Genomic DNA, 24,924 nt, shown 5'->3' with positions numbered 1-24,924 from the left:
TTTCAAAAGTTAAAGTTTCATTAGAAAAACTGTAACAAAATAAAGCTTTTATCAAGAATGGTATGATTTCATCAAATTCATTTAAACATAAGTTACAATATAGGAAGAGAAATAACAGCATGTAGTCATACATAACTAACTGGTCTGTACAACCAGCCCCTTCCCAAATATCACCCAAGATGGTTTTAATAAAAAGGAACTCCAGTTCCATTTCCAAATTATATTCTACAGTTCAAGATTTTCTATAATTGCTTTTATATGAAATTTTGTTCAATATCAAGGGTAAAGGTTATATCATTCCTCATTACCAAGTATTTATTCCCCAAACTGTTTACAGCAGACCTGATAGAGACCAGGTGTGTGTATCTTTCCATTACTTTTACTTTATTGGAAAATGAGACTTCTCTAAAGGTCACCCAAGTTCGAATCCACAGGAGTCCTAATACAAGGATATCTGTCCTCATTTGCTTCTTTAGAGGCATGATTAATAGTCATCTTAGCTACACAAAATTATGATTTATTTTTAAAATTAAAAAAATGAAGTCTAATTGTCTTTATCATTTCAACAAGCAACTGTAAAAACTGATAGAAGCTGACCATCTGGCCAGCACCCTTCTATCAAGGCTCCCAGCTCCCCCAACTGTGGCAGCAGTGGCAGGATCAACTTCAGTCAGCACTGGTGTGATACACAGGCTGAGTCATCTGATTCTCCAGCTATTCCTGGAGCAAAAGCCTTTGTAATTAGGAAGAATTAGAATAAATTCGGTCCCTGAAGGGGAAGCTAACTTGTGTTATTTCATTCTGGTCAGGTAGATGCACATGACAAATGGCAAGATCATTTATCCTATAACAAACCAGACACTGTAACAAAACAACTGCAAGAGAAGGGGCAAAGCTGGTAGCTTACAGAACTATAGCAAAGTTCGCACGCTAGAATGAAGTCCTAAAACTCCCACGATAAAAGATAAAAAAGGCCAGAGGCACATTAAGAGGATCAGAACCTAGAAGTTACCGAGGTGGAAAGCCGCCTCTGTGTGCCCCTCCACGGCCCCCTCTAAAGCCACCTCTTTCTCCTCGGAAGTTGGATCGATTTCTTTCTCGACCACGGCCAGCAGATGTTCCCCCTCTCCCTCCACCTCTGGGAGCTCCACCACCGCGATCAGATTTTGATTTGGGTGGAGGAGACTTTGGTCGAAGTCTCTCGATTTCCTCTGTACATCCTGTCAGGTAGGAATTTGGGGCACTGAAATAGGATGCGTATGTTTCTGCATTGTAGTTGCTGTTTGTTAGTGTTGGTCCCACTGTAAGCCAGCCTAAAATTAAAAAAAAAAATAAAAAATTTAAAAAAAAATTTGTATTCTTTCTCACTGACCTAGGGATCAATTCAAATGTCTAATGCATCTTTAAAGATATTCCCAGCACACAGCATGCACAGCACTTAATGATGGTCATATTTTAAAGATTACATTTTATATATCTTGTTTCTACTAGATTATAACTTTTATTCTATGTTCTCATTCTTCCCCATTTATGTTTTATATTCTGTGGTAACAGTACTTGGAAAAAATAGTATATATTATACAGAATTTGGGCTGGTGACAATTTAAAAAATTATATATATATAACTATCCTATGTAATGGTCTGAAATCAAACCTGAAACCAATTATCGCTTTATTCTTCCCAAACAAAAATATTCTCAGTTGACAGACCCTAAAACTTCAGGCACCATCATGTTGTTCCTATCCATTCCTACCTTTCCATGGGTGAATGACTTGAAAAGACATTTCACCGAAGAGGGTATATAAGTAGGCAAGCACATGAAAAATGTTTGACATCACTAATCATCAGGGAAATGCAAATAAAAATCACAGTGAGATACCGTCTTACCAGTTAAGAATAGTTATTATCAAAAAAAAGCTCCATGAGGATGTGGAAAGAGAACTGTCACTGTTGGTGGGAATATTAGTAAATATAGCTATTATGTACAATTACATGGAGGTCCCTCAAAACCAACCCATGTGATCCAACCATCCCACTAAGCAGCATATATCCAAAGGAAATGAAGTCAGTAAGTGAAACACACTTGCCTTTGCACATTTACTACAGTACTGTTCACAGCAGGCAAGACAGACTCCATCTAAGAGTCTATGATGGATGGATAAAGAACTGCAGTACACATACATAATTATTATTCAGCCATGAAAAAGAATAAACCTCTGTCATTTGTAGCAATATGGAACAGAACTGGTGGACATTATAAAAGGTGATCTAAAAGAAGTAGAGAACAGAACAGTGGTGAGTCCTGTACAGGGTCCAGGGAGACAGATGGAGAACGGATGGCTGACAGGTACAGGAGCTCAGGGAAATAGGAAAGTAACTTCTAATCTTCTACTGTGCTTTACACCACACAGGATAACTGTGGCTGGCAGTAATTACCCGAAGATGACAGAACAGCAGTACTGAGCACTGTGAATGTTCCCAATACAAAGAAAGAAAATGAGGTGATGCACCAGTTACCCTGCTCTGGTCATTATATACTATATATATGTACTAAAATATCACATTGTACTATATAAAGGAACATAATTACTGTGTCAATTAAAATAAAAACATATTTAAAGAATAAATAGAGCCGGGGGTGGTGGTGCACAACTGCAATCCCAGCACTCAGGATGAAGCAAGAGGATCACTGTGAGTTTAAGGCCAGCCTGAACTACATAGCTAAACCGTCTCAGAAAAAAAACATGAATGAATTAGTCAATCCCAGAGGATTTGCAGGGGTGTAAAACTATTCAGTATGATATTATAATGGTGATACATGCCTCTTATCACACACTACATGTAACACTAAGATGATACGATGTAAACACAGACAGGGTAATTATGGTGTTTCCATACAGGTTCACCAACAGTAACAAGCACAGCAATAGGCGGGTAATGACAATGGGGACGTGATGCATGTATAGGGGCAGGGAGTAAAGGAAACCTCTGTATCTTTCCCTGGATTTTGTTGTAAACTGCTCATACATAATTTACAGCAACAAGAGAAATCAAGTATATAAGAATTTTATTTACATGTAAGAGTTTTCTTTTACAACTATGTCGTATTCTTCACATCCAAATCACAATCATGAAGTTGACTTTTTGTTTTTTTTTCTTTTTTGTGTGACATGGTATCTCTGTGTAGTTCAGGCTGGCCCTGAACTTGCTTATGTAGCCTAGGCTGCCCTCAAACTCACGCTGATCATCCTCCCTCAGCCTCCTGAGTGCTGCCACCACCTCTGGTTTGAAGCTGACTTTTAAACTTTTTTTTGTTTTAAATTGAGGTCCTACCTGGTCGAATTGTACTATCTCTTCCAAACAGATGAAGACGTCTTCTTCCAAGACAAAAATGCTCAATTATATGAAAAATTTCTACAGGTTTTTCTATATTTCCAATTTCAGGTTCTTCTGTGATAATTAAGTCAATGTCTACATTAGCATGAATAAAGTCCCCGTCAGTGCTGCGCTTCACAGTTCCTTTGATCCCCATAAGGCAATGTTCCTGAAGAGTAAGAGAAGACACGTTAGTCTCTTCTCATCAGTAGTCGTATTTTCTAACGTTTTACATGTCTGATGTCCTCAATTCCACGACAGTCTTTCATCTTTCTGAATCTATGGGCAAAAACATGCAAGGAAAGCTTGGATCTCAGGATGTGGGAAAAGTGCACGTGGACAGGAAACAACTTTGTTTCCTTCTGGACTCTCCCCAGAGTGTCCAGTGCTTCCAGAATCCTCCTCTCCTGCACAGACGTGTTCTCCAGTTCTCTGCAGACACTGCCTACTTCATGGGCACAAAACCCTCCTCACTGCCTCCCCAGGCTAAAGGCTGTCCCATCAAAGTGGCCCCTAACATCAAATATTACTCAGGCCCAAGTTTTCAATGTGCTTCTGACCAACAGGCTATACACTAACTCAGAGGTTCAAATGAGTTCTTCCTGGGTTGATCATTAAACAGTGGCTCATGGAATTCAGGCTAATATTATAAAAAGATATTACCCAGGAACAGCTGAATAGGAAAGATGCATATGGTATGGTGCGGGGCAAGGAGCCTCCAGCCCTCTCTGGGTGTGCTACCCAGCAAACCCACTTCAGCCCCAGAAGCTAGTTTGTTCATCCATCTTACATGGTCATGATTCCTGCCCAAGAAACACTTAGTAAGAAAAACCCTCCCCTCAGCAGCTCTCTAAGGAGCAAAGAACAAAAACCCCTGATGCCTAACACTGGTAAAACAGTCCAAGTTCTCAGAAGTTCCTATGTAGAAAAAAGGAAAGAAGAGACATATCTCTGAGCTGGCCAGCTATGAGTCCCATCATTTCTTCTTTCTTAGCCTAGAGAAATGTTCTGGAAGGGAGTATGACAAACCCAGACTCAACCTAGACATGTGGCAGCTTGGAATAGAGAGAAATGCTCCCCTCCCTGGCACAGTGGGAGCTGATCCAAATGGTGAGCAAAAAATTTTAAAATTAACTTAGCTATATTCCTGTAATGTTCTTTAGTTAAGTCTTAAAAAGGACCTTCCCACCAAAATTCAGCCACATATAGTGATTTGGAAAGTTTTGAGAGAAAAAAATGAGAAGAAAGAAAACAAATAACAAGGGCAATACCTTTGTTCTCTGGAAAACAGCCTTTGGATCTAAAGTCTTGGTTTTCCCAGGATTGTTTTTATTGGTTTTAATCCAACAAATATCTTCACATCTTCTGTAACCCCATTTTCGTAAACACTAGAAATAAAAGAAACAATAGACATCTTAAAGAAAAAAACAACAATTAAAATAACCAACCAACATTTAAAAAACTTTCTAGGACAATAAATTCCAGAGTCTTAAGGTAATTTTCTTCTAGTGCAGAAACAGAAGAAAAGAAATATCAGTCTTTAAATATACAACCATACCGAATATGTTCTACATATTAACATAAACATACCGAAGATAAAACACTGAATTACATCATATACAAGGTCTTTAATACAAAGTGCTTCAAAATCTAAAATTTTTTGAGTTTCAATAAAATGTTCAAAAAATTGCAGATGATAGAGGCTTTCAGATTTTGAATTTTTAGACCGAAAATTATTAGCCTATAAAGTCCATGCAACTATTTCAAAATCCAAAAAACTCCAAAATCTGAAACACTTCTAGTCTGAAGCATTTCGGATAGCGTAACTCAACCTGTTCTACCGTCTACTGTCATCAGCATACACGGGTTTTAAATTACAATACTCAGATCCTATATAATCTCAAGATAACCCAAAAGGCAATTTGATTCCCGCCTGATTTCTGTTCTCTGACAAATTTAAAAACTGTTAAAGCCTTTCTAATATATAATTCCCTTCAGATGAGAGTCCAATAAAACTTTATTTCTGTATTTATTCCCAACAACTACAAAACTTCAGACTGAAATCATGATATATCTCTTTATGGATAAAATTGCATTTTTATCTTTATAAAATCTTGAAACTAGAAATATGTATTCTAATATCCTAGAATCTATTATATAATGATTATTTAACAAATACTAGCTAGACTGACAGGGTGGCAATTTGAGGGCCTACTACATGTTGGTGCGGAGAATAAAAACATGGGTAAGATATAGTGCTTGCCCTAAGTCAACTGAAAAGTAAATGAGTAAATTGTATAAAATACTGTTAGCATTATGATCAATTACACATAAAAATATAGTGAAATATAAAACATTTTCCAGATAGATTCTTGCTGTGTAAGGTGAGAACACACCTGAAAATGAAAACTAAAGTTTTAATCTCAAAAGATCAAGATTATCACAGCAGCATTCCCTCACCTACAAAAGATACATTCCAAACCTCCTTCTGATGGATGCCTGAGAGCACAAATAGTACTGAATGATGCATATAACTTTTTTCCTATATAGGTATACCGATGATAAAGCTTAAATTATAAATCAGACACAGTAAATGATTGCCAAAATAAAATACAATCACAACAATATACTGTAATACAAATTATGGGGATGCTATTTTTTTCTTTTTTTCCATGTGTACACACAAACCTAAATTGCTATTCAGTAAATAATAATGTAAGCGGCAACGACAACATATGCTGAGCAAAGATTTCATCATGCTTCTCAGAATGATGTGCAATTAAGAACATGAATTATTCTGGAATTTTCCATTTAGTATTTTGGACCACAGTTGATGGTGGGTAACTAAAGCTGCAGAAAATGGAACTGGGGGGTGAGGGGGCACACTATTATATGTTCCTGCTGCCAAGTATTTGTTTTGCTCTGGGTGTTCATTAACGTACCAATGCTCTAGCACCTATGTTCTAATTTACTAGTCGCTAGAAACTCATGAGTATTTCTCAAGCTGCATTATTTTTGTAATCTCTTGGCCAAACTCTGCTTCACCAGTACAATAAATGACTGCATAAATGAAAGATAAATCCTCTGAATCCCTTTCAACTTAACTTGAGAGGTTAAAAGGCAAGACCAAAGCACTTACATTACAGTTAAAAGGATAAACATCAATCAACTTATAAAGACATACAGTATATTTCTTTCTTGTCCATAGTATTTTGGAGGAACAACCATCAATATATTTTTGTAACAACAATAACAAAAAGAAGCAATACTTAATTGGAATATGGTTAGTCTTACCTTGGGATTAACAAATGACACAAGCGATGATGTTAAAAATAGTTTCAAAACTCACTATATAAAGAATATAAGTAATTATAAAACTAATATTTATTAACAAATTTATCTCATTTTCCATTATCTCATATAATCCTCCTTAAAGACTCCTTGCTGTCAAATGGACTCTCCCCAGATTAGTTATAATTAAATGAGATTTTCTGCTATAAAATAAATACTATGTCCTAAAAATGGAAATTTTCATCCAACATATGATGTAACCAAGACACACAGAGTAAGCAACTTCTTGGCCTCAAGTCTTACTGTTGGGTAACAGCTGAATTGAGATCAAAACTAAGACCCCGCCCAACACATACACCCAGCCCATTACTCTCAGTGAAAATACTTTGCTATCTTGTTTCTATGTGGCAAAATACTCCAAGCAAAAACAAAAAAAAGAGAAAGAAAAAAAGAAATGCTCTGAAACATATCTCAATATAAAATACTAAAAATAAATTGAGCTGTTAACTTTTCGCTTTCACTTACCTAAACTATGTGTTCCAGATGCTGTTACTTTTCCATCTAAAATTCAAGAGTCAATGCTATTCAGAATAACACTTATTAGCTCCTCATAAAAACTAGTCACGTCTGACTAAGCAGCTCATTTTCATGCTGTACTTTGGAGTTTCAAATGTCTAAAACTGTTATCTTAACCTATATTTATTCCTACTACTGACTTGGGGGTACTATCTTACGTTCTTTTCCTATTTTTCTTCTCTGTATTTTAAAACTATTCAAGAAATAAGGTATAAAATAACATTAATCTTGAAGCGTCTTATGTAATGTTATTTTTTATCTTATGATTTTCAGAACATACTTTATAAAATATCTTACCACTCTTCCAAGGTCCAATCCTTCCCCAGAACCACACCAGAGAAATATAAATGATCGGGGTGCTGCAATCTCATCAATTTCTAACTTCATGATCTGTAAGAAAACAAAACAATGTTGAACAAAACTATTTATTTCCCATTCTTCCTCTAGCAAAAAGAACTACCACTGAGATTTATCAGAATTGTTGCTTGCAAGGACTTATAGTCGAAAATAAATTTTATCCTTAAAAATCACCGAATATATTTGCTGTTTTATTTTTACAAAGTGTGTATATATGGACACATACAGATAAATACTTTTTATAAGGAAAGAGCTTCTAGGGAACTGCATTTACAGAATAATGGAATTTAGTAAGACAAGAGTTTCAAGAACTTTCTAGAGCAACATAGTATTATTCACAGAAAAAGAAAATGAACTGGAAAGAGGGTAAATGAGCCCAAAATTAATGGCAAAATTAAAATACAGTATAAACCACGCACAGCAGTGCACACCTACAACTCCGGCTACATACTCGGGAGGCTGAACTGAGAGGATCCTTGAGCCCGGTTATCTGCATGATTTGTCTCCAGCAGATAAGCAGTGGCAAGAGTCTTCTAAACATCCTCCTTTCCCCAGACTTCCTTTCTTTTGTCCAGCCTACATACACCGATCTGAAGTTCTTACTGATCTATTTAAAACCTTGAAAGGTTTCACGTTTTCACAGTAAAAATCCAAGCTCTTAAAACATTATCTCAAGCCAATCCAGTCAGCATTTGAACAGTGACAACCAACTGAAAGCTCTACCCCCACAAGCCAAATCATGCCTCCATCCCATCAGGTCCTGCTGTCCTATGCCTGAATCCCTGTCCCACATCACTCTTCTGGACAATTCCAGCTCATCACCTGTGTATACTGTTCAGGTGTCACGATCTCTAGGCTCCTAAGTGCCATCTTCCCATGCTCGGTCTGTTGTTCTCAAATCGTTTTATGCAGTCATACACTAATGACTCAACAAAGTTCTTAAGTTCAGTCAATGTCTACCCCACCGAACCCTGTGCTCCTTAAGGTAAGTACTGACTCTTACTCAATACTGAATCTCTAGTACATTGCCGAACAGAGAATGGTGTTCAATAAGTATGTTATTTTTGTTACTGCTTATAAAAAGATTTTTTATTTAACTAATTGAACTTACCAGCTTACTTTAGGAAAATAAGTATCACAATAATTATACTGAAATTATAATGCTTATGTTTCCTTTTTCACCCATATAATATCATACTATAAGGTCCTTAGAGAGTACGAATTTGATACAATCATATTCATTCTCTTTCTCCCTTCCTGATATTTACTGAAACTGATCAGCTGCAAACTGAATTATCATTCTGTCTGCTTTCAGACTTTTGGAGCTTACAGCCAACGTCTCCACGACCAAGACTGAGTCCTCTACTGAGAAGACCACCAGGACGGCTCTCCATGAATATAAAGCAGTTCTTTCCACTTTAGCAAAACCTAGCCTTATCTCCATGTAATGGTATGTACAGACTGGGTAAGCTGTTTCCTTTTCCTTTCAATTGGCTCTAAGCAATGTACACAGGACCAGCTGAGGTACTGATGTATAATCTTTGAAGCCAGCTGACCGTCAACTGTTTCTCACGTCAGTGTCTCCCTCTAAATGGTTGAGCACAGGAGGATGACAGTCAGTGCTCCGAGACCGTCACCTGGGTTCAAGCCTCAAGGTAAGAGGCTATGGCTTCCCAGGGCAGAAAAAGTCTACACATCAGAACTGAGCACCAGACCCCTACACATCAGCTGCTACCTCAACTGTGTTACGCAGATTGGTCTTTCTACATGCCCTTCTCTCTGCATAGTGCAGAGGTGCTTTCTGGCCTCCTAGCTAAGTCCAGCTCACCTAATTCCCGCCATTCTTACAGTCACTCATCCTTTAGCCACTCTCTTCTTCATGAATCAATAATATCCAGTTAGGCCCTGGGCCGAGGCCTTTGTTCCATGAACACTGTTCTGGACCAGACTCAGGACCCCCTCAGCTGCCCTTAACTGTAAATATGTTTTAATGTCTTTATTCTTGCCATGGGTTGCACTGGAGGTGGTAAACAATTAATTAGCCAGGATCCCAATAACGTTGCCACGGGATTACAAATATAAACTTCCTGGACCACAACAAGGACGAACAAAGGGCTCAATAGTCTACATCCTAGACTCAAATCAAATGAATCAAATGAATGTACTAGAAGATTTGATTCATTTGATTCAATGAATGTACTCCTGGCCAATGTACCTCAGACCTTCACCTACAATATATCCTATAAACCTAGTTATAATCCCTACAAAAGTAGATATGACATTTATAGTTTCGGTTTTTGATTAAATGAGCATATTCATTTGAAAAGTTAATATTAACAATGTAGAAAATGTCATCATACGTCATCCCAAGTCCAGCATTTTTCATTAGCAGTGATGCCAGTCTCTCTGTAATACTCTTCTAATGGAGGTTCCAAAAGAATCACATCAAATTTGGGTGTTAGTTCTCTGATGTCAAAGGCTTCTATATCTGCTTGTAAGTACCTATTTGATTAAAACAAAAATAAATAAATAAAAATAAAGATCTTCAAATAATCTGCAAGTGACAAATAAGTATCTTAAATATTACTATTTACAAAGTTAACCATGAGATTATGATATGCCTTTTTATTAGTTTGCCAATAAGTAAAAACATAACAGTATTTTCACACTAATATATACTTTACTGAAAGTATTTTACATAATATAAAAGTATTTTTAACTAAAAAAATTTAAATATAATCAAATATCTTTTTCTCTCTTTTCTCTTTCTTCCCCTCCCATTTCCCCTTCCTTTTTTTTTTTTTTTCCTGGTCTTTTTGAGACAGGGTCTCACTATGCAGTCATGCTAGCCTTGAGCTTATGTTGTAGCCTATGTTGGTCTCAAACTTGCAGCAACCCTCTTGCCTCAGCCTCCCGAGTGCTGGGATTACATGAGTGCACCACCATGCACAGCCCTGTCTTACTTATTTTTTACTCGTTGCTGAGACAAAGTACCTGAAGCCTAAAGTTGGGAAAGAAAAGGTTTATTTTTTAGTTTTTTGGAGGTTTTAGTCTACACTCAGTTGGCTCCCAGGCAGGCGGGCATGGCTGGGCAGCACTTCATGGCTGCTGCCAGCAGCAAGCAAAAACCAGCAAAGAGCAAGACACCCCTTCTTCCTGCCATTACATCACGTCCTAGCTCCACTCCTAAGTGGGTGTAGCACTAACACCATCAACCCAAGCACTATACAATAAACAAATAACAAATGCACAATTTAAACTCCTGAGGCCTGAGAGACACAGACATAAACCATGACAAGCCCCTTTCTGTTTTTTTGAGACAGGGTCTCGCTAAGCTGCCCCAGCAGCACTTGAACTTGTGATCCTCTTAACTCACGTGCCCTGAAGCACTGGGATTACAGACACATGCCAGCATGCTTGCTAGGAATATTCTTAGAGTAATTTTACTTTTTTCTTGGTACTGGGGATCGAACTCATAACCTCAAGGTTGCCTGGCAGGTGCTTAATGCTGCTGAACTAAATCCCCGGACATTGGCGAGGGGTATTTTTAAGTAGGAAGAATATTCAAGTATACTCAGATTTCTTCATATGACGACATTTATTTGTGGTTATTCTAATAACTGATATATTTTATTAAACCATTATGGTTGAGGATATAGCTCAGTAGCACAAGTGCCTGCTTGGCAAGTGCAAGGTCCTGAGTTCAATTCCCAGTACCAAAAAAAGAAAATTAAGCCAGATGTGGTGGCGCACACCTGTAATCCCAGCACTCCAGAGGCTGAAGCAGGACAATCCTTGCAAATTCAAAACTAGCCTGAGTTAGTAATGCCCTGTCTCAAAAAGACAAAAGATGGAAAAAAAAAATCATTAAAGGTACAAAACATCTGAAGTCAGCTACATGTAAAACATTCTCCAATTTCAAGGCCCTTACACACATATTTCTAAAAAAAAAAATTATTCTGTTGAACAAAAATTAAAATGAGTCACCAATCCCAAGTTATTCTGTGAAAAAGTCATTCAATGACATAATCGATAATACAAGAAACATGAGTAATTTGCTAAGAAATAAAGATATTTAGAGGTAGTTCAAGCAGATTCTCTGGAAAACTAAAAAAGTAAATAAATAAATGGGAACACACATTACTCAGCACCAGTTTCAAACTAATATATTTTACTATAAAGAAGAAATGAAGGAATGGACCAGTTTAGACTAGTTTAATCTTAGGGATGTTGATTTTTTTTAAAAGTTATAGAAAAAAAACACGCTGATATGTTAAACCCAATACAGGAACAAAAATAATTTTTAAATATACTTACATAGGAGGAGTGTTAGATTTAGCAATTAACTCATCCTTTAGCCTAATGAGTTCCCTCAGTTTTGGATACTCTTCAAATCTGTCAGCCAAACCTGAAGGAAAAAAACAGTAAATTCTAAATTTCAATTCAATAACAGTTACTATTAATGAATTGAAAAGTTATGAATTCTCCCAAGAAAATAACTGCACGCATTTTACTTTTACATCTTTAAAAAAAAAAAAGACTACTTCCATTCCACCATATTTTCTTCTTTATCCTCTTCCCATCGTGACTGAAGTATATTCAGAGCAATACAAAACACTTAAACTTCTTAATTTAAAACTAAAAGTCTTGGTTAAGGGAGTGGTTCCCCTTTCCCCCAAGTACCAGAGACTGAACCTCAGGGCCTTTGCACTGAACTTGCCTTGCCCCCAACTTTACAATACTTTTTGAGGCAGGATCTCATCAAATTGCTGAGCTATCCAGACTGGACTCAAACTTGCAATCCTCCTGCCTCAGCTTCCTGGAGTGCTGGGGTTACAAGTATGTGCCACATACTTGCTCAAAGTTTTTAGTAACAAGAATGTGAAAATTTTTGTTAAGTCTTTCTCAATCAGTAGCAAAGATCTTATTTCAAATAAAACAACTTTGTACTATTGAGTTTCAACACATAGCATTCATCTACAAAACAGAAGGTACAACCTGAAAAACTCTGAACTCTATGTTCCTTTATCATCTAATGAATGGGATTGTACTACTTTGTTTAAAATGTAGAAATCTGTATCAGCTTTGTTCCTTGTCCCTCTGACATAAAGATCTTGGACAACAGGGTATCCTTTCTAAGTTTTCTTCTTCCTCAATTCTTTATCATGTTCTCTTCAACAGTGTTTACTGGTTCATTTTTACCACCACCTGAAGTGTTTTATTCCTTAATTCTTAAACTTCCATGTGACTAAAATTACATTCATACAACTTTTTCTCAACCTCTATTAGCTTTTTATATATATTTTCTCTGTTTTAGGTAAGGAACTTAAGAGCAGAATGGTTGATATCCAAGTATGAGTATATAATTTCTCACAACTTTTTAGGATATATCTAACTTTTGCTCATAAAAACATTAGTTTTCACTTCGGGATTAATGTTGCTTAAAAGTGACAAATGAAAAAAATGAGTTGGATTACAATAAAATATTAAGATTTGGGGTTGTAAAAGATACTTTGAACAAAGTAAGAAACAAATAGAATGGGAGAAAATATTTGCAAATTATCCATCTGATAGAGACTTGTACTAAAAGTACATTAAAAAAGAGCACTATATATACCACAGAGAAAACATAAAGAACTCTTTTAATTCAAAAATAAAAAAGCAAAGAAAATTTATAAAATAAGCAAAATGTTTGGACATTTCTCCAAAGAACATATTTAAATAATATACCTGTAAAAAAGTGTTAAATATATCATTAATTACTAAGAAAATGCAAATCAATGCCATGATGGGATACCACCTACATCCATTAATGACTCTGATTAAAAAGACAGACAATAACAATATCCAGGATATGAAGAAATTAGAATTATCACACACTGCTGGTAGGAATGTAAAATGGCAGGGCTGCTTTGAAAATATTTAGATAGTTCCTCAAAACATTAAGCATACAGTTACGACATGGAAAAAGAAAGCAACATAGAAAAAATTAAGGAACACAACAAAAATTAGAAGAATTACTGCATGATACAACAATTCTACTTCTAGATATGCTGCAAAGAGATATGAAAACGTATCTCCACAGAAAACCTTCCACATGAATATACGTAACAGAGCAGGGCGTGGTGGTGCGTGCCTACAATCCTGTACTGAAGGAGGCTGAGGGAGAAAGATCCAAGCTCAAGCCTAGACTGGGTGACTTAGCAAGTTCTGACTGTCTTGAAAGAAAGGGAGAGGAGGGGAACTGGGATGAAGCTCAGTGAGAAGGTCTTGGCTACAATCACCGAACTGACCCCCTAATCCATCACAATACTGTTCATAATATACCAAAAGAACAAACACAAATGAATAAGTAAACAAAATATGTTATACAAATCTACACATAAAATGGAATATTATTGGACAATAACAAAAGAGGGATCAATAGATGTTACAACATTAATGACCTCTGAAAATATTATGCTAAGTGAAAGTAGCCAATCACAAAGACCACATATTGTACAATTCCAATCAAATGAAATGTCCAGACCAAGAAATTCATAGAGAAATATTAAGCCTGAGGGAATCAGGACTAACTGCTAAAGCATACAAGGCTTTCCTAAAGAAGAAGAAAATGTCCTAAAATACATTACAGTAATGGTTGCCAACAACCCTATGAATGCAAAAAAAAAAGTAATGAATTATATCTTTTTAAATAGGATATAAATTATCTAAAAAAGAAGGAAAGAGTACTGAAATACTGAGAACAAAAAGCTGGAAAAATATTTTATCAGAAACAATCTACAAAATGGATGTATCACACACATGTAACTAAGAGCCAGAGAACAGTCCATAAAGGTCTTACATACCTACATCCCTGATGAAATTCTGAGGTCTATGCCCAGTGTCTACAAAATGTTGGCAGTAATCATTATGTGGATTTAAACTCTGTGTTCCCTAAAGAAAAGTCAAAATTAAATTTAACAACATGCATGCTGATAGTAGATACACTAACAGTGTACCTTGTTTTTTATTGTAGAAACATGTAAAATAGGATAGATCTTAAAAGTAATAAAATCAGAAAACATAACCAGAATGACTTCATTACTCTTGAACTGCTACTAAAATTACATCATTCTCTCATGTTATACAGCCAAATAGCAAGAGAATGTTTCATGCATAATCTAAATAACCCTCATTTTTTAATAGTAATCCCTCAATAATTAAAAATAATCCTAAAAACAAGTAGGGTACAGAGCATAAATGTGAAGAGCTGTTAGGACTTAAAAATTATTTACTTTACCTTAAGAAAAGTACTAGAATCTTTGTAAATCTCTTCTTCATAAGGCAGATTTTCTTCTTCCTGTTGCAGTTCTAGTTCATCCTTCAAAAAGGAAGGATTCACTATCATGAATAGAAATGACCTGTAACTAATATTTTGTTGACTGGATTGTTTACAATTATGTATTTCATATACACTATAACTGTTAAAATATAGCTTTAATCATAAAAGATCTGACCATAAATAGGGCCATTTATTTCTATTAAAAAACTGTTTTATATGTCAAAAATTTTAAGAATATCACCAACTATATATGGCTAAATTAAGTAATCACAAATATTTAAGATACATGTACATATTATAATGTATCAAAATGTTAACATGAGATGATATTCTCATATATGAGATTATGTTACATATCACAGAACTTGCTGGAGCTTTACTGAAACTATGCATTTCTGTTTCTAGTAAATATATATAATCAATTGGAAAAAACTCAAATAGGTTTTGTCCATAATATCTTCATTCTAAATAAACACTGCAACTACAAGCTTAAAAGTTAGGGTCTTCCTGGGCCTGTTTCAGAAACAGCACTCATGAGTTCTGAAAATGTTTTGGTTTTTTAGTTTAGTTACCCTACTGTTAACATGGAATAATCCAGCACAAAAACTACCGCAGCCTCTCAAAATCTGATCCAACACTCAAAGTTGTTGATACACTTATCTCTTCATTCATCACCAGTGTTTATTAACTGATAGCATATGTTACTGACAATTATGTTTAGCATACTTCATATTCAGCTTTCAATCAAATTTGTTTTTCTGGATGTCAATTTGTTGAATGAATTTATTTTTTTCTCTACCATAAACTCTTATTTTCTACTTACCTTATATTCTTCCACTTTGTCTTCATCTACTTCTCCTTCATCTAAGTACTTCCGTTTTGCATTTGGAGCAGAGGTATCATAGGAAGCCCTGAGAAGTAAAATGGAAGAATCACACACAAATATATACAATATGTGTATAGCATGCACTCATAATACTAAGTGATATAAACATGGAACAAGATAAATTTTTCCCGATTAAATAGTATCTGTTTACCTACTTTATAAAGTACCCAAAATTTTATAGAACACAACTGAAAATCCTGCACTTTATAAGAAAGTAAGGGGCTGGGGATACAGTTCAGCAGTGCAGTGCCTGCCTGGCAAGCTCAAGGCTGTCAGTTCGATTCCCAGTACCAAAAAGATAAAGAAGAAGCTGCCGTAAGTGACATATTATAAAAAGAAACATTTTCATTGTGTATTATTTTAATATGTCTTAAGCAACATTGATGTCCAAGTTGATAAACTAAAATATCAGAAAATTTCTGAAATGGTTTCTGTACTATCAACTGAATACCACTTCTCAGGTAAATTTGATACTATAAATTCATAAAATTGCAATATATAGTTTAAAATTTATTTCTGGTACATAAGCAAATTCTTAGTCTAATATTCCATTTCTATTTATAAATAGGAACTTAACATTCAAAAAAGAAACATTTCATCAATTATGAACTAACACTAAAAACGAGTTCTTCTGGGATGGGAATGTAGTTCAGTGGTAGAGCACTTATCTAGCATGGTCCAGAGATGGAGCCCAGACCAGAAAAAAAAAAATCTTTATAAAATCTTTGATGCTTTTTAGAACACTACATTCATCCATACATACTGATGTTTATCAAAACAATGATCCTTTCAAAATGTTAACATATTATTAAAAAAGTATTTAACTGACCTACAGGTTTCTCTTGTTTCCGCAATTTCTCTCTGCTCCTCTTTGCTATTTAACACAGCTCCGATGCTGTCAGCACTTTCAGCTCCCAACTAGAAGAGGCAAAATTCAAAAACTCAATCACAATGCCCTGGAGAGTCTTTTTAGGTGTCTACTGCAGAATTGAATAATTTAAACAGACAAAATGCAGGGGGACACATCAAGGCTGACTAGATGTGAATGAGGGGAACTTGGAAGATACGCGCTGGGGAGGTGTGAGAATTCAGAAACAGGGAACAAACAGAGCAACCAGCAAACCAAGCCAGACACAAAAAGCAGTCCTGAAAGAGAAGCCCACTGAGGAAGTCTAGTATCATGGGGAATTAGACAGGGAGGCTGGGCGGACTCTGAATGTAGCAACCCTTTACCCTAGGTCCATCTTGGGAGAGGATCTAACACCAAGAGGAGACAGCATTAGCTGGGGTCCCTGAGAGAGGCTCCTAGCCTCTTCACCATCCCACTGGAAGGAATGCCCACAAAGTGAGATATTCGCAGAAGAGGGCACCAGAGAAACTGAAAGCCAAGGAATCCTCCAGAGAACAAGCTGAGCTGCGCTGGCAGGCACTTGAGAAAGTAGGGAACAAGGGCACAGTTCTGATTTATGGACACAGGGCTGGATGCTGCGAAAACCATACTTCAGGGCAGTGAAAGGGTGGGCAGCAGTGGCAACAGGCAAAACCCCAAACCCAGGAAGAAAAGTAGTTTAAGCAGTGACGAAGCAGGCAGTCTCCCACTCCTCCCCCAAAGACCAGCGAGTCCTGTGCCTGCAGACAGACTGCCCACCACACACGGCTGGGAGCCCATAAGGGAACCTTCCACTCCCACCCAAAGGCTAAGAAGCAACGTGAACCCTGGGCAACAGCCATCATGGGCTGGAAAACGATGCTCTGTGGAGTACAAGAGACGTGGGCAAAAAGCTGGAGCACAGTGGTTTAGCCAGAGGGCTTGGTAAATGACACTTATACCAAGCCTCACAAAAAGCTACCAAAGAGGGTGGGATTATCACAGAGGGGAGAGAACAGAGACTGGAAAAAACCTCTTAGGAAATCAGTGAAGGCCCGGGTGCTGGCCTAACTACACTGCTCCTTTACCTCACTTTTCTCAAATGCAAGGTGCTGTGCCCCAAAGAATGAAACTGAAACTCTGATCAGAGCACTGCCTGTGGCGGGAGAGGGGCACAGAAGTCAATGTAGACCCCCAAGCCTCTCATGGGCAGGCCGAAAACAAATCTCAAGAGAAATGCCGGGTCAGTGAGGTGCAGGGGTGGGCACTGGTCTGCTAACGGCCAGAACACAGTGCACACTATGGACAGCGATGCGCTGCGGAGGAGTGTGGAGGTGGAGGAGGCAGCCAGACCCAGCGGCCTGTCTGGACCCTCTCCAAGATAAAGCGCTCCCTTTACCAATGGCAGTGGAAGAGAAAGTAAACAGGATGATGGGACAATTTAATTTTGCGTTTTCAATTGTGTAGTTTATTTTTTCCTATTCTTTTCTCTCCTTTCTTCCACTTTTCTCCTTTCATCATGGTGTCCATATATGTGAAAAGGAGAACAAGAACTAACCTGTGCTTTAACCTAAATAATAACTTTCATGGCCAAGTCACGATAACCCTCCCCAAAAACTGTATAGAGGATTCAAACACATGTGTGCTATCCACCTACTAACACGTTCCGATCTCCTCGCAGCCTCCGGTATTATTCAGGTATACTTCCCCCTCTCTGCATCCCTTCTGCACCACAAATCTTCTCTCAAATCTCTTTTCCATCATCCCTTTACTCAGAGTAGTAAAAAAAAAAAAAAAAAAAGTTCAAACTTTTTTCTTTGTTTTGTTTTGTTGTTGTTTTGAGACAGGGTCTTGCTATGTAACTGAGGCTGGCCTCGAACTCAAAGGATACTCCTGCCTCGGTGCTGGGAATACAGGCGTGCACACCATGCCTGTCTTCTTTCTTTTATCTGATGTTATCTCTTTTTTCCTTCCTTTTTTCTTCCTTTCATCCTATAAATTCCAGTCTATGTATCAGTAAGTAGTACTATGTCATAGCATTTAGGTGTCACAAAAAGAGTGAAATCGTTAAAAAAAAAAAAACAAAGTCAATCTATATGACTGACATACAGCTGGCTTTGTAGATAGTGATATAACTGGCAGTGGTTTTCTCCTTGGAACATAGTGACTGGGTCTAATCCTATTATGCTAGTTTGAAGAGGTCCATAAATACCTAATCATAGCCAAAGCAAAGATCATATCATCAGGAACATACACTCTCTAAAGATATCTCCATACTAATGAAAAAAGGTTTTCTACTCTTAATAGATCCTCAATTCTCAGCATGCAGACATACACACACACACACACACACACCTCAATAGACACATTAGGAAGAAAAAAAATAACAGAATGTCTTCAGAAATTCTTAACTCCCTCAAAGCTAGTCCAAGTGCAGAACTGTTTGAAGGGATAAAAGGCACAGTTCCAATGTAAATGACACTTAACTGATAAAGTGATCAGCAAATTTAAAGAAGACACAAAAAGCTGGGTGGACAAGACATACGAGCTATGAATGATAACTTTGGTAAAGCTACCAAACAGAAATTCAAAAAATAAAAAATGCTATTGAAAGAAGGGATGGCAGAAATGACCATCGTGAGGAGAGTGTAAAAACTACAAAATGAAGTTGCTACAGCAGATCAGGTACTCAAGGATACTTTAAAACTATGGGAAAGGAATCCAACGACTACTAAGTGACTCCAAAATAATAAATAAATAAATACAAACACCTAACCTAAGAGTAATATGAGTTAAGTAAAGATCAGAAGACAGCATAACAGGTACAAAAAAAAAATTACTGAAATTGCAACAGAGCATTTTCCACAGCTAGGGAAAGAATTCAACTTTCAGACATGAAGACCACCAAGTAGCCCTGACCAGAAAAGAACTACTCCATAACACACCATAGTTAAAACCCCAGTTCAGCTCAAGTATACAATACTAAAAGGTGTCATAAAGGCAAGCTTATTATAGCAAGAGCAGATTTCTCAACATAAACCTCAAAAACAAGGAGAGATTAATGTTTTTCAAACCTTAAAAAAGAACAACTTTGAGTCCAGATTAATATATTCTGCAAAATTATCTTTCAAAACTGAAGAAATAAAGATGTTCCATGACAAAATGCAACTTCAAAATTCATGACCACCAAACTGGCACAGCAGAAAGTACACACAAATCCTTGACACTGACAATAAGACCAACCATCACCAAAGATCCTAAAGGGAAGAATACACCTAGCAAAATGAGCAGTTAACCAAAGAGGAACGTAATCAGCAGCAGAAATATAATACAATGCAGGAATCAGTAAAGAAAACTATCAGAGTATAGAGACAACCTACAGAAGGGGAAAAGGTGGTTTTGGGTTTTTTTTTTTTTTACCAGCTATTCTTCAAATAGTGAAATAATATTGGAATATATAATTTAAAAAATAGACCCCCAAAATAAAAGAGCCAATCAAAAGCTGGGTAACTGAAATGAATAACAACTTCACAAAAGTAAAATGGGCAAGAAATATCTGAAAATATGTTCAGCATCTTTGGCCATTAGCGAAATGTCAATCAAAACAACACAGATTCCAGATTCCACCTTATTCCAGTAAGAAAGCCCATTATGTTAAAAAAAAAAAAAATGCTGGTAAAAGAAAAAGATTCTTTTTACAGTGTTGGTTGAAATATAAACTAGTACAACCACTATGGAAATCAGTCTGGAGATTCCTCAAAAAACTAAAAATAGAGATTCCACTTGGCTCAGCTACACCTTTCCTGGGTATCTTCCCAAAAGACATACATACCAATGTTTATAGCAGTACAACTCACGACAGCTATATCATGGAAGTGGCCTTTATGTCCAGCAACAGATGAATACATAAAGACAACGTGGTACATATATATGTTGGAGTATTAGTCATTAAGAAGGATAAATTTGAATCATTTGCAGGAAAACTGGTGAATTTTCAGACCATAACACTAAATGCAAAAAGTCACAGAAGATTCAATGTCACATGGTTTCTCTAATATAAAAAACCCAAAATATAATTTAAAGAGCAAAACAGAAAACACATGTCAAGAAACAGGAAGGCAGACTCTGTAGAGATGGAAGGGGATCTGAAGAAGAATGAGGGCAGGATAAATAAAAATAATTGAGATGTGACATGTAAACATACTAATTGTCAAAGCTGACTGTGATCGTTATATATCACAAACCTATAGTAATAAAAAAAATTTTTAAAGACAAACCAGAAATATCTTGAAAAAAATGTTAATAAATTTAAGAATGATTCTGACATCTAGAAAATATCTTATGCTTTCAGCTATATTTTAAATTAAAACACTTAATTTCTTACTTTTAAAGTAAATTTTAAAACATGATTTAGCAGTAATAGCAATGACCCAAAAAAAGCAGCAAACATACTGCTCACATATTGTCACTGATAACCCCCACTTTAACAAAACCTATCCAGTTTTATTCAGGCCAAGTTTCTATGATCACAGACAAATTGTGAGCTTCACTAATGCCTTTAAAAAGTGATTTCAATTTTGGTAGGCTGATGGAGAAATTCTGCAAAATGCAAGAAATGTAAATAAAGTCTAACCAAAGAAAATCAAAACCAACCCATGGAAAACTTTCAAATTACACAAAAGAGTGCAGAACTCCACAAAGAATGATTTAATATTTTTAAGCTCAAGAAGTGCATGAGGAAATCTGCATCAAACAATCTTGTTAGCAGGAGGAGGGAAAAAGTGTTACTGAAACATCAAAATAGCAAATTATCAGCCGAAGATAGTAACATAACTACCTTGTAGTCTATCCATCTCAGGATTACCCTTAAGTTTCTCCAACAATAAATCTCTTCTGATATTTGAACTTTCCTAAAATTTTAACTGTTCCATAAAATCTGCTTGACTCCTTTTTTCTTCAAGCAGGAGACAACACATCCACTTCCTTTAATTGGGATCCTTTTTTTCCCATGAATAGCCCCTCTTTTTCCATAACACGTATAAATTATTTCCCTTTCATGACTCGTATACTATATAGGATAGGGAGGCCCCTGTATTTTTCTTTCTGCCTCCTTATTTCCTTAACAATTTCACAACACTTAACATGACTTTCAATGACTTTACATTTGTTTACTATTTTCTTTCTGGCCATATGGAGACTGAATCCAGGGAGTACTGAGCTACATCTCCAGCCTGTATTTTGAGACAAATTCTTGCTATGATGCCCAGGACTGTCTGGAACTTGTAATCCACCTGTCTCTGCCTCCCAAGTGACTGAGGTTACAGGCATGTACAACCCGCATGGATTACTTTTATTTTCTTTCCTTTTTTTTTTTTTTTTTTGTACCAGGGATTGAACTCACGACCTTGGGCTTGCTAGGCAGGCGCTTATGTCACTGAGCTAAATCCCCAGCCCTGATTACTTTTATTTTCTATTGGTACCACTTCATAGTCTCCACCATGACTTCCAATTATTTGCAAAAATCTACTCTTGTTTACATATTCCCAATAAAAGGTAAACTCCTTGAAGGGAAGAACCCTCTCTGGCTTGTTGATATGTATATGTTCACAGCCAATATATAGTGCCTGACTAAAAGTAGATGCTTAATGTAAATAAAGAAATGAGATTTTCTAGTAGGATCTAAATTAGGATATAATGTGTTGGTTTAAAAAGAATTACTTTAAATCAAAATCCTGCTAATTATGTACAAATAATAATCAAATAATCAAACTTTTTATAAATTGTACAATGACTAGATAAGTCAGTAATAGATTTTCTGTTATGGTGGTACTAAACAGTTTATGGCAATTAATTATCTTTCCAAGGCACACATGATTTTTTGAAACAAATACACTAGTTAAAAAGCTGTGTGATTTGGTGGTGGTAGCAGTTAACTGCCAACCCTACAGTCTGGGCAACATCTTTATGCAGAAGACAAAAGCAAATGACATACTGAACTGTGCACTCCTTGGATATTTCATTAATCAACATATCTTTATTAAAATCTAACGGTGCAAGAAGCAATGCTAGGGTAGATTAAACCAACAGCAATCAAATGCGAAGACTGTATGAGCAAACTGTGTATCCTATAGGACAATCAACATTCAAACACAAAGCCCATGGAAGAACCTAAGCCAAGAACAAATGCACAGATTTCATCATAAAGCTCTGAGCCATGCCAGAAGACAAAATTCAGAAAGAGGGCATTTTTAAAATCATAAAGAATGTATGGTACAAACTATGTTCTAGAAAGTAATAAATTGATCTGCCTAGTTCATACACAAAAACAAGCAGATGTTGGTAAAGCAGATGTCTGTTGTTGATTCTACCAGGCCTTCTTACTGGAGTTAACCCCCAAATAGGCGGCCAGGAAGCACCTAGCTCTACCAGAAAACTGCAGCTTGCAAACTTAATAGTTTTGTAGCATCAAACATGTAACTTAAATTTTTTTTTTTTTTTTGTCTTTTTTGAGACGGGGTCTCTCTATGCAGTTCAGGCTGGCCTTGAGCTCACTTTGTAGCCCAGGCTGGTCTCAAACTCTCAAGGATCCTCCCACCTCAGCCTCCGGAGTGCTGGGATTACAGGCATGAGCCACCACGCCCGGCACTAACTTAATTTTTTGACCTTCACTTTTTTCATCTATAAAGGATAGAACAGATGACTCACAGGATCAAAGATAATGTAAATGCTTACCAGAGTTTGACACACAAATAGAAGTCATTAAGTATTAAGATAAATGGCAGCCCTTATCAATTTTACACGCTTTATAAGCTCTTAAGAGGATAAGACACTACATTTCAGAGTTCACTTGTCAACACCTGCTAGAGTCTCTGGTACTTGCTCAATGTAAGACACTCAATAAACGTTCTATGGTGCATTCTGAGTGAAATAGAACTTTCAACTCAAAATTAAGGAGTAAAAGATCTTATGTGGTGGCAACAGAGAGCCACAGAAAATTTCTAAACGTATAAAATTAATTGGAGGATAACGTAGAAAGAGAGTTGATTTATACAAGATTTTACGCTGAAAAGACAAGGTGCAGATCTGATTCGTTTCCCATACTTAAGAAAGGACACCACAAATCTACCTTTCACAGGAAAAAAAGAGAGTAAGTTTCATAATACCAAGATTTAATGCTTAAAAACAGCAAAATGGCTCATTAAACTTACAAACATTTCTCCACCATACTTATTGATCTGCATGGCAAAATGGGAAACTGCTTCTAATTTTAAATAGAACTCGAACAATCTGTAGTTTCTGCACGTGTGTTCTACTCATCAGCAAGTGTCAACCAAAAGAATTAGTGAAGGACAAACGTCTGGAAGACAAGCTTTGGAGAGGAAAACACATACAATCTCCTGGCGACAGTCCAAGGATTTAAAAATTATTTAAACTCTGAACCCTATTTCATTATTTAATGAAGACAACGTGAACACAAAGCCACCCGTTTCAAAGGTTATGACTTATAGAGTAAGAATAGAGATATTAACTGCAGATGTCAAAGATACTGTGCATAAGATCCAGAATCTACATTTTACATTCAAGCCACTTACAATGCAGTCTTTGGAGAGGATTCCCCCTACCAAAATACTATATTCTGCAATATATATCAAGAATCTAGAGCTAACCAAAAGGAAAGGAAAGGAACAGAAGATCACTTAAATAGTGAAGACAAATTCAAGGGTAAGAAATCACTTATCCTCGTGTAAACTGCGTTGATTTCTTTACAAAGACCCAAGATACGGTGTATTTTCATCACTGTGAGCACCGTGCCAGACACTTGGCGGGAGAATCACAATGATCCACAGTAACTTCCAAATTGTTTTAAGAATTTCGCAGGATCGCTGGAGTAGGAAAAAAGACACTCAAACATCAGTGTTGTAAGACCAGGAAAAACTCCACAGCCCTAGGTGGGCAGCGCACCGGACGAGAGATGGCGGGGGTGGGGGATAGTCGCGCACGCGCACTTGCAATCCCTCCCATTTAGGCCATGGGGCCGCGGACCTGCTGAGCCAGGAGCTGTCGGCGTAACTTCTGTCGCTCTCGGATTTCCTGTAAACGACTATCCATATTTTAAATCCTATTTTTCACTACCCCGAATCTTGTCAATCGCGAATAAAATATATTCCTTCCAACTCTATGGTATACAATATTCACCAGGAGCTTCAGGCGACCAGAATCCTTCATCGTTTTTCCGGCAAGTATTT

The 24,924-nt window shown here is 36.6% G+C and overlaps 1 protein-coding gene across 1 annotated transcript; it reads right to left on the bottom strand.

The window, feature by feature from the left end:
- Mettl14 (methyltransferase 14, N6-adenosine-methyltransferase subunit) lies at window positions 1-24,912 on the bottom strand. The gene is made up of 11 exons (XM_003477123.5): window positions 24,722-24,912; window positions 16,640-16,728; window positions 15,748-15,835; window positions 14,883-14,963; window positions 14,449-14,536; window positions 11,918-12,008; window positions 9,961-10,102; window positions 7,541-7,633; window positions 4,648-4,764; window positions 3,335-3,545; window positions 1-1,313 (listed from the first exon to the last, which is right to left on the bottom strand). Exons 1-11 carry the CDS (start codon window positions 24,785-24,787, stop codon window positions 1,009-1,011), a joined length of 1,371 nt encoding a protein of 456 aa, XP_003477171.1. The 5' UTR covers window positions 24,788-24,912; the 3' UTR covers window positions 1-1,008.
- Window positions 24,913-24,924: the final 12 nt, after the last annotated feature.

The sequence above is a fragment of the Cavia porcellus genome, unplaced genomic scaffold (genome assembly GCF_034190915.1).
Source record: "Cavia porcellus strain 051 isolate PalLab524CR breed Dunkin Hartley unplaced genomic scaffold, mCavPor4.1 scaffold_14, whole genome shotgun sequence".
NCBI lineage: Eukaryota > Metazoa > Chordata > Mammalia > Rodentia > Caviidae > Cavia > Cavia porcellus.
The sequence above is the reverse complement of the archived record's forward strand: the minus strand, read 5'-3'. Positions and strand labels throughout refer to the sequence as shown.

Bases quoted from the DNA above. Each gene is read 5' to 3' on its own strand.
- Mettl14 (XM_003477123.5), bottom strand. From the start codon at position 24,787: ATGGATAGTCGTTTACAGGAAATCCGAGAGCGACAGAAGTTACGCCGA. The intron at 7,634-9,960 runs GTATGATGACAT...GTTTTCTTACAG, and splicing joins AATGCTGGACTTGGGATGAC to ATCATGAAGTTAGAAATTGA. The intron at 1,314-3,334 runs GTAGGACCTCAA...TTTTAATTTTAG, and splicing joins AGATAGTACAATTCGACCAG to GCTGGCTTACAGTGGGACCA.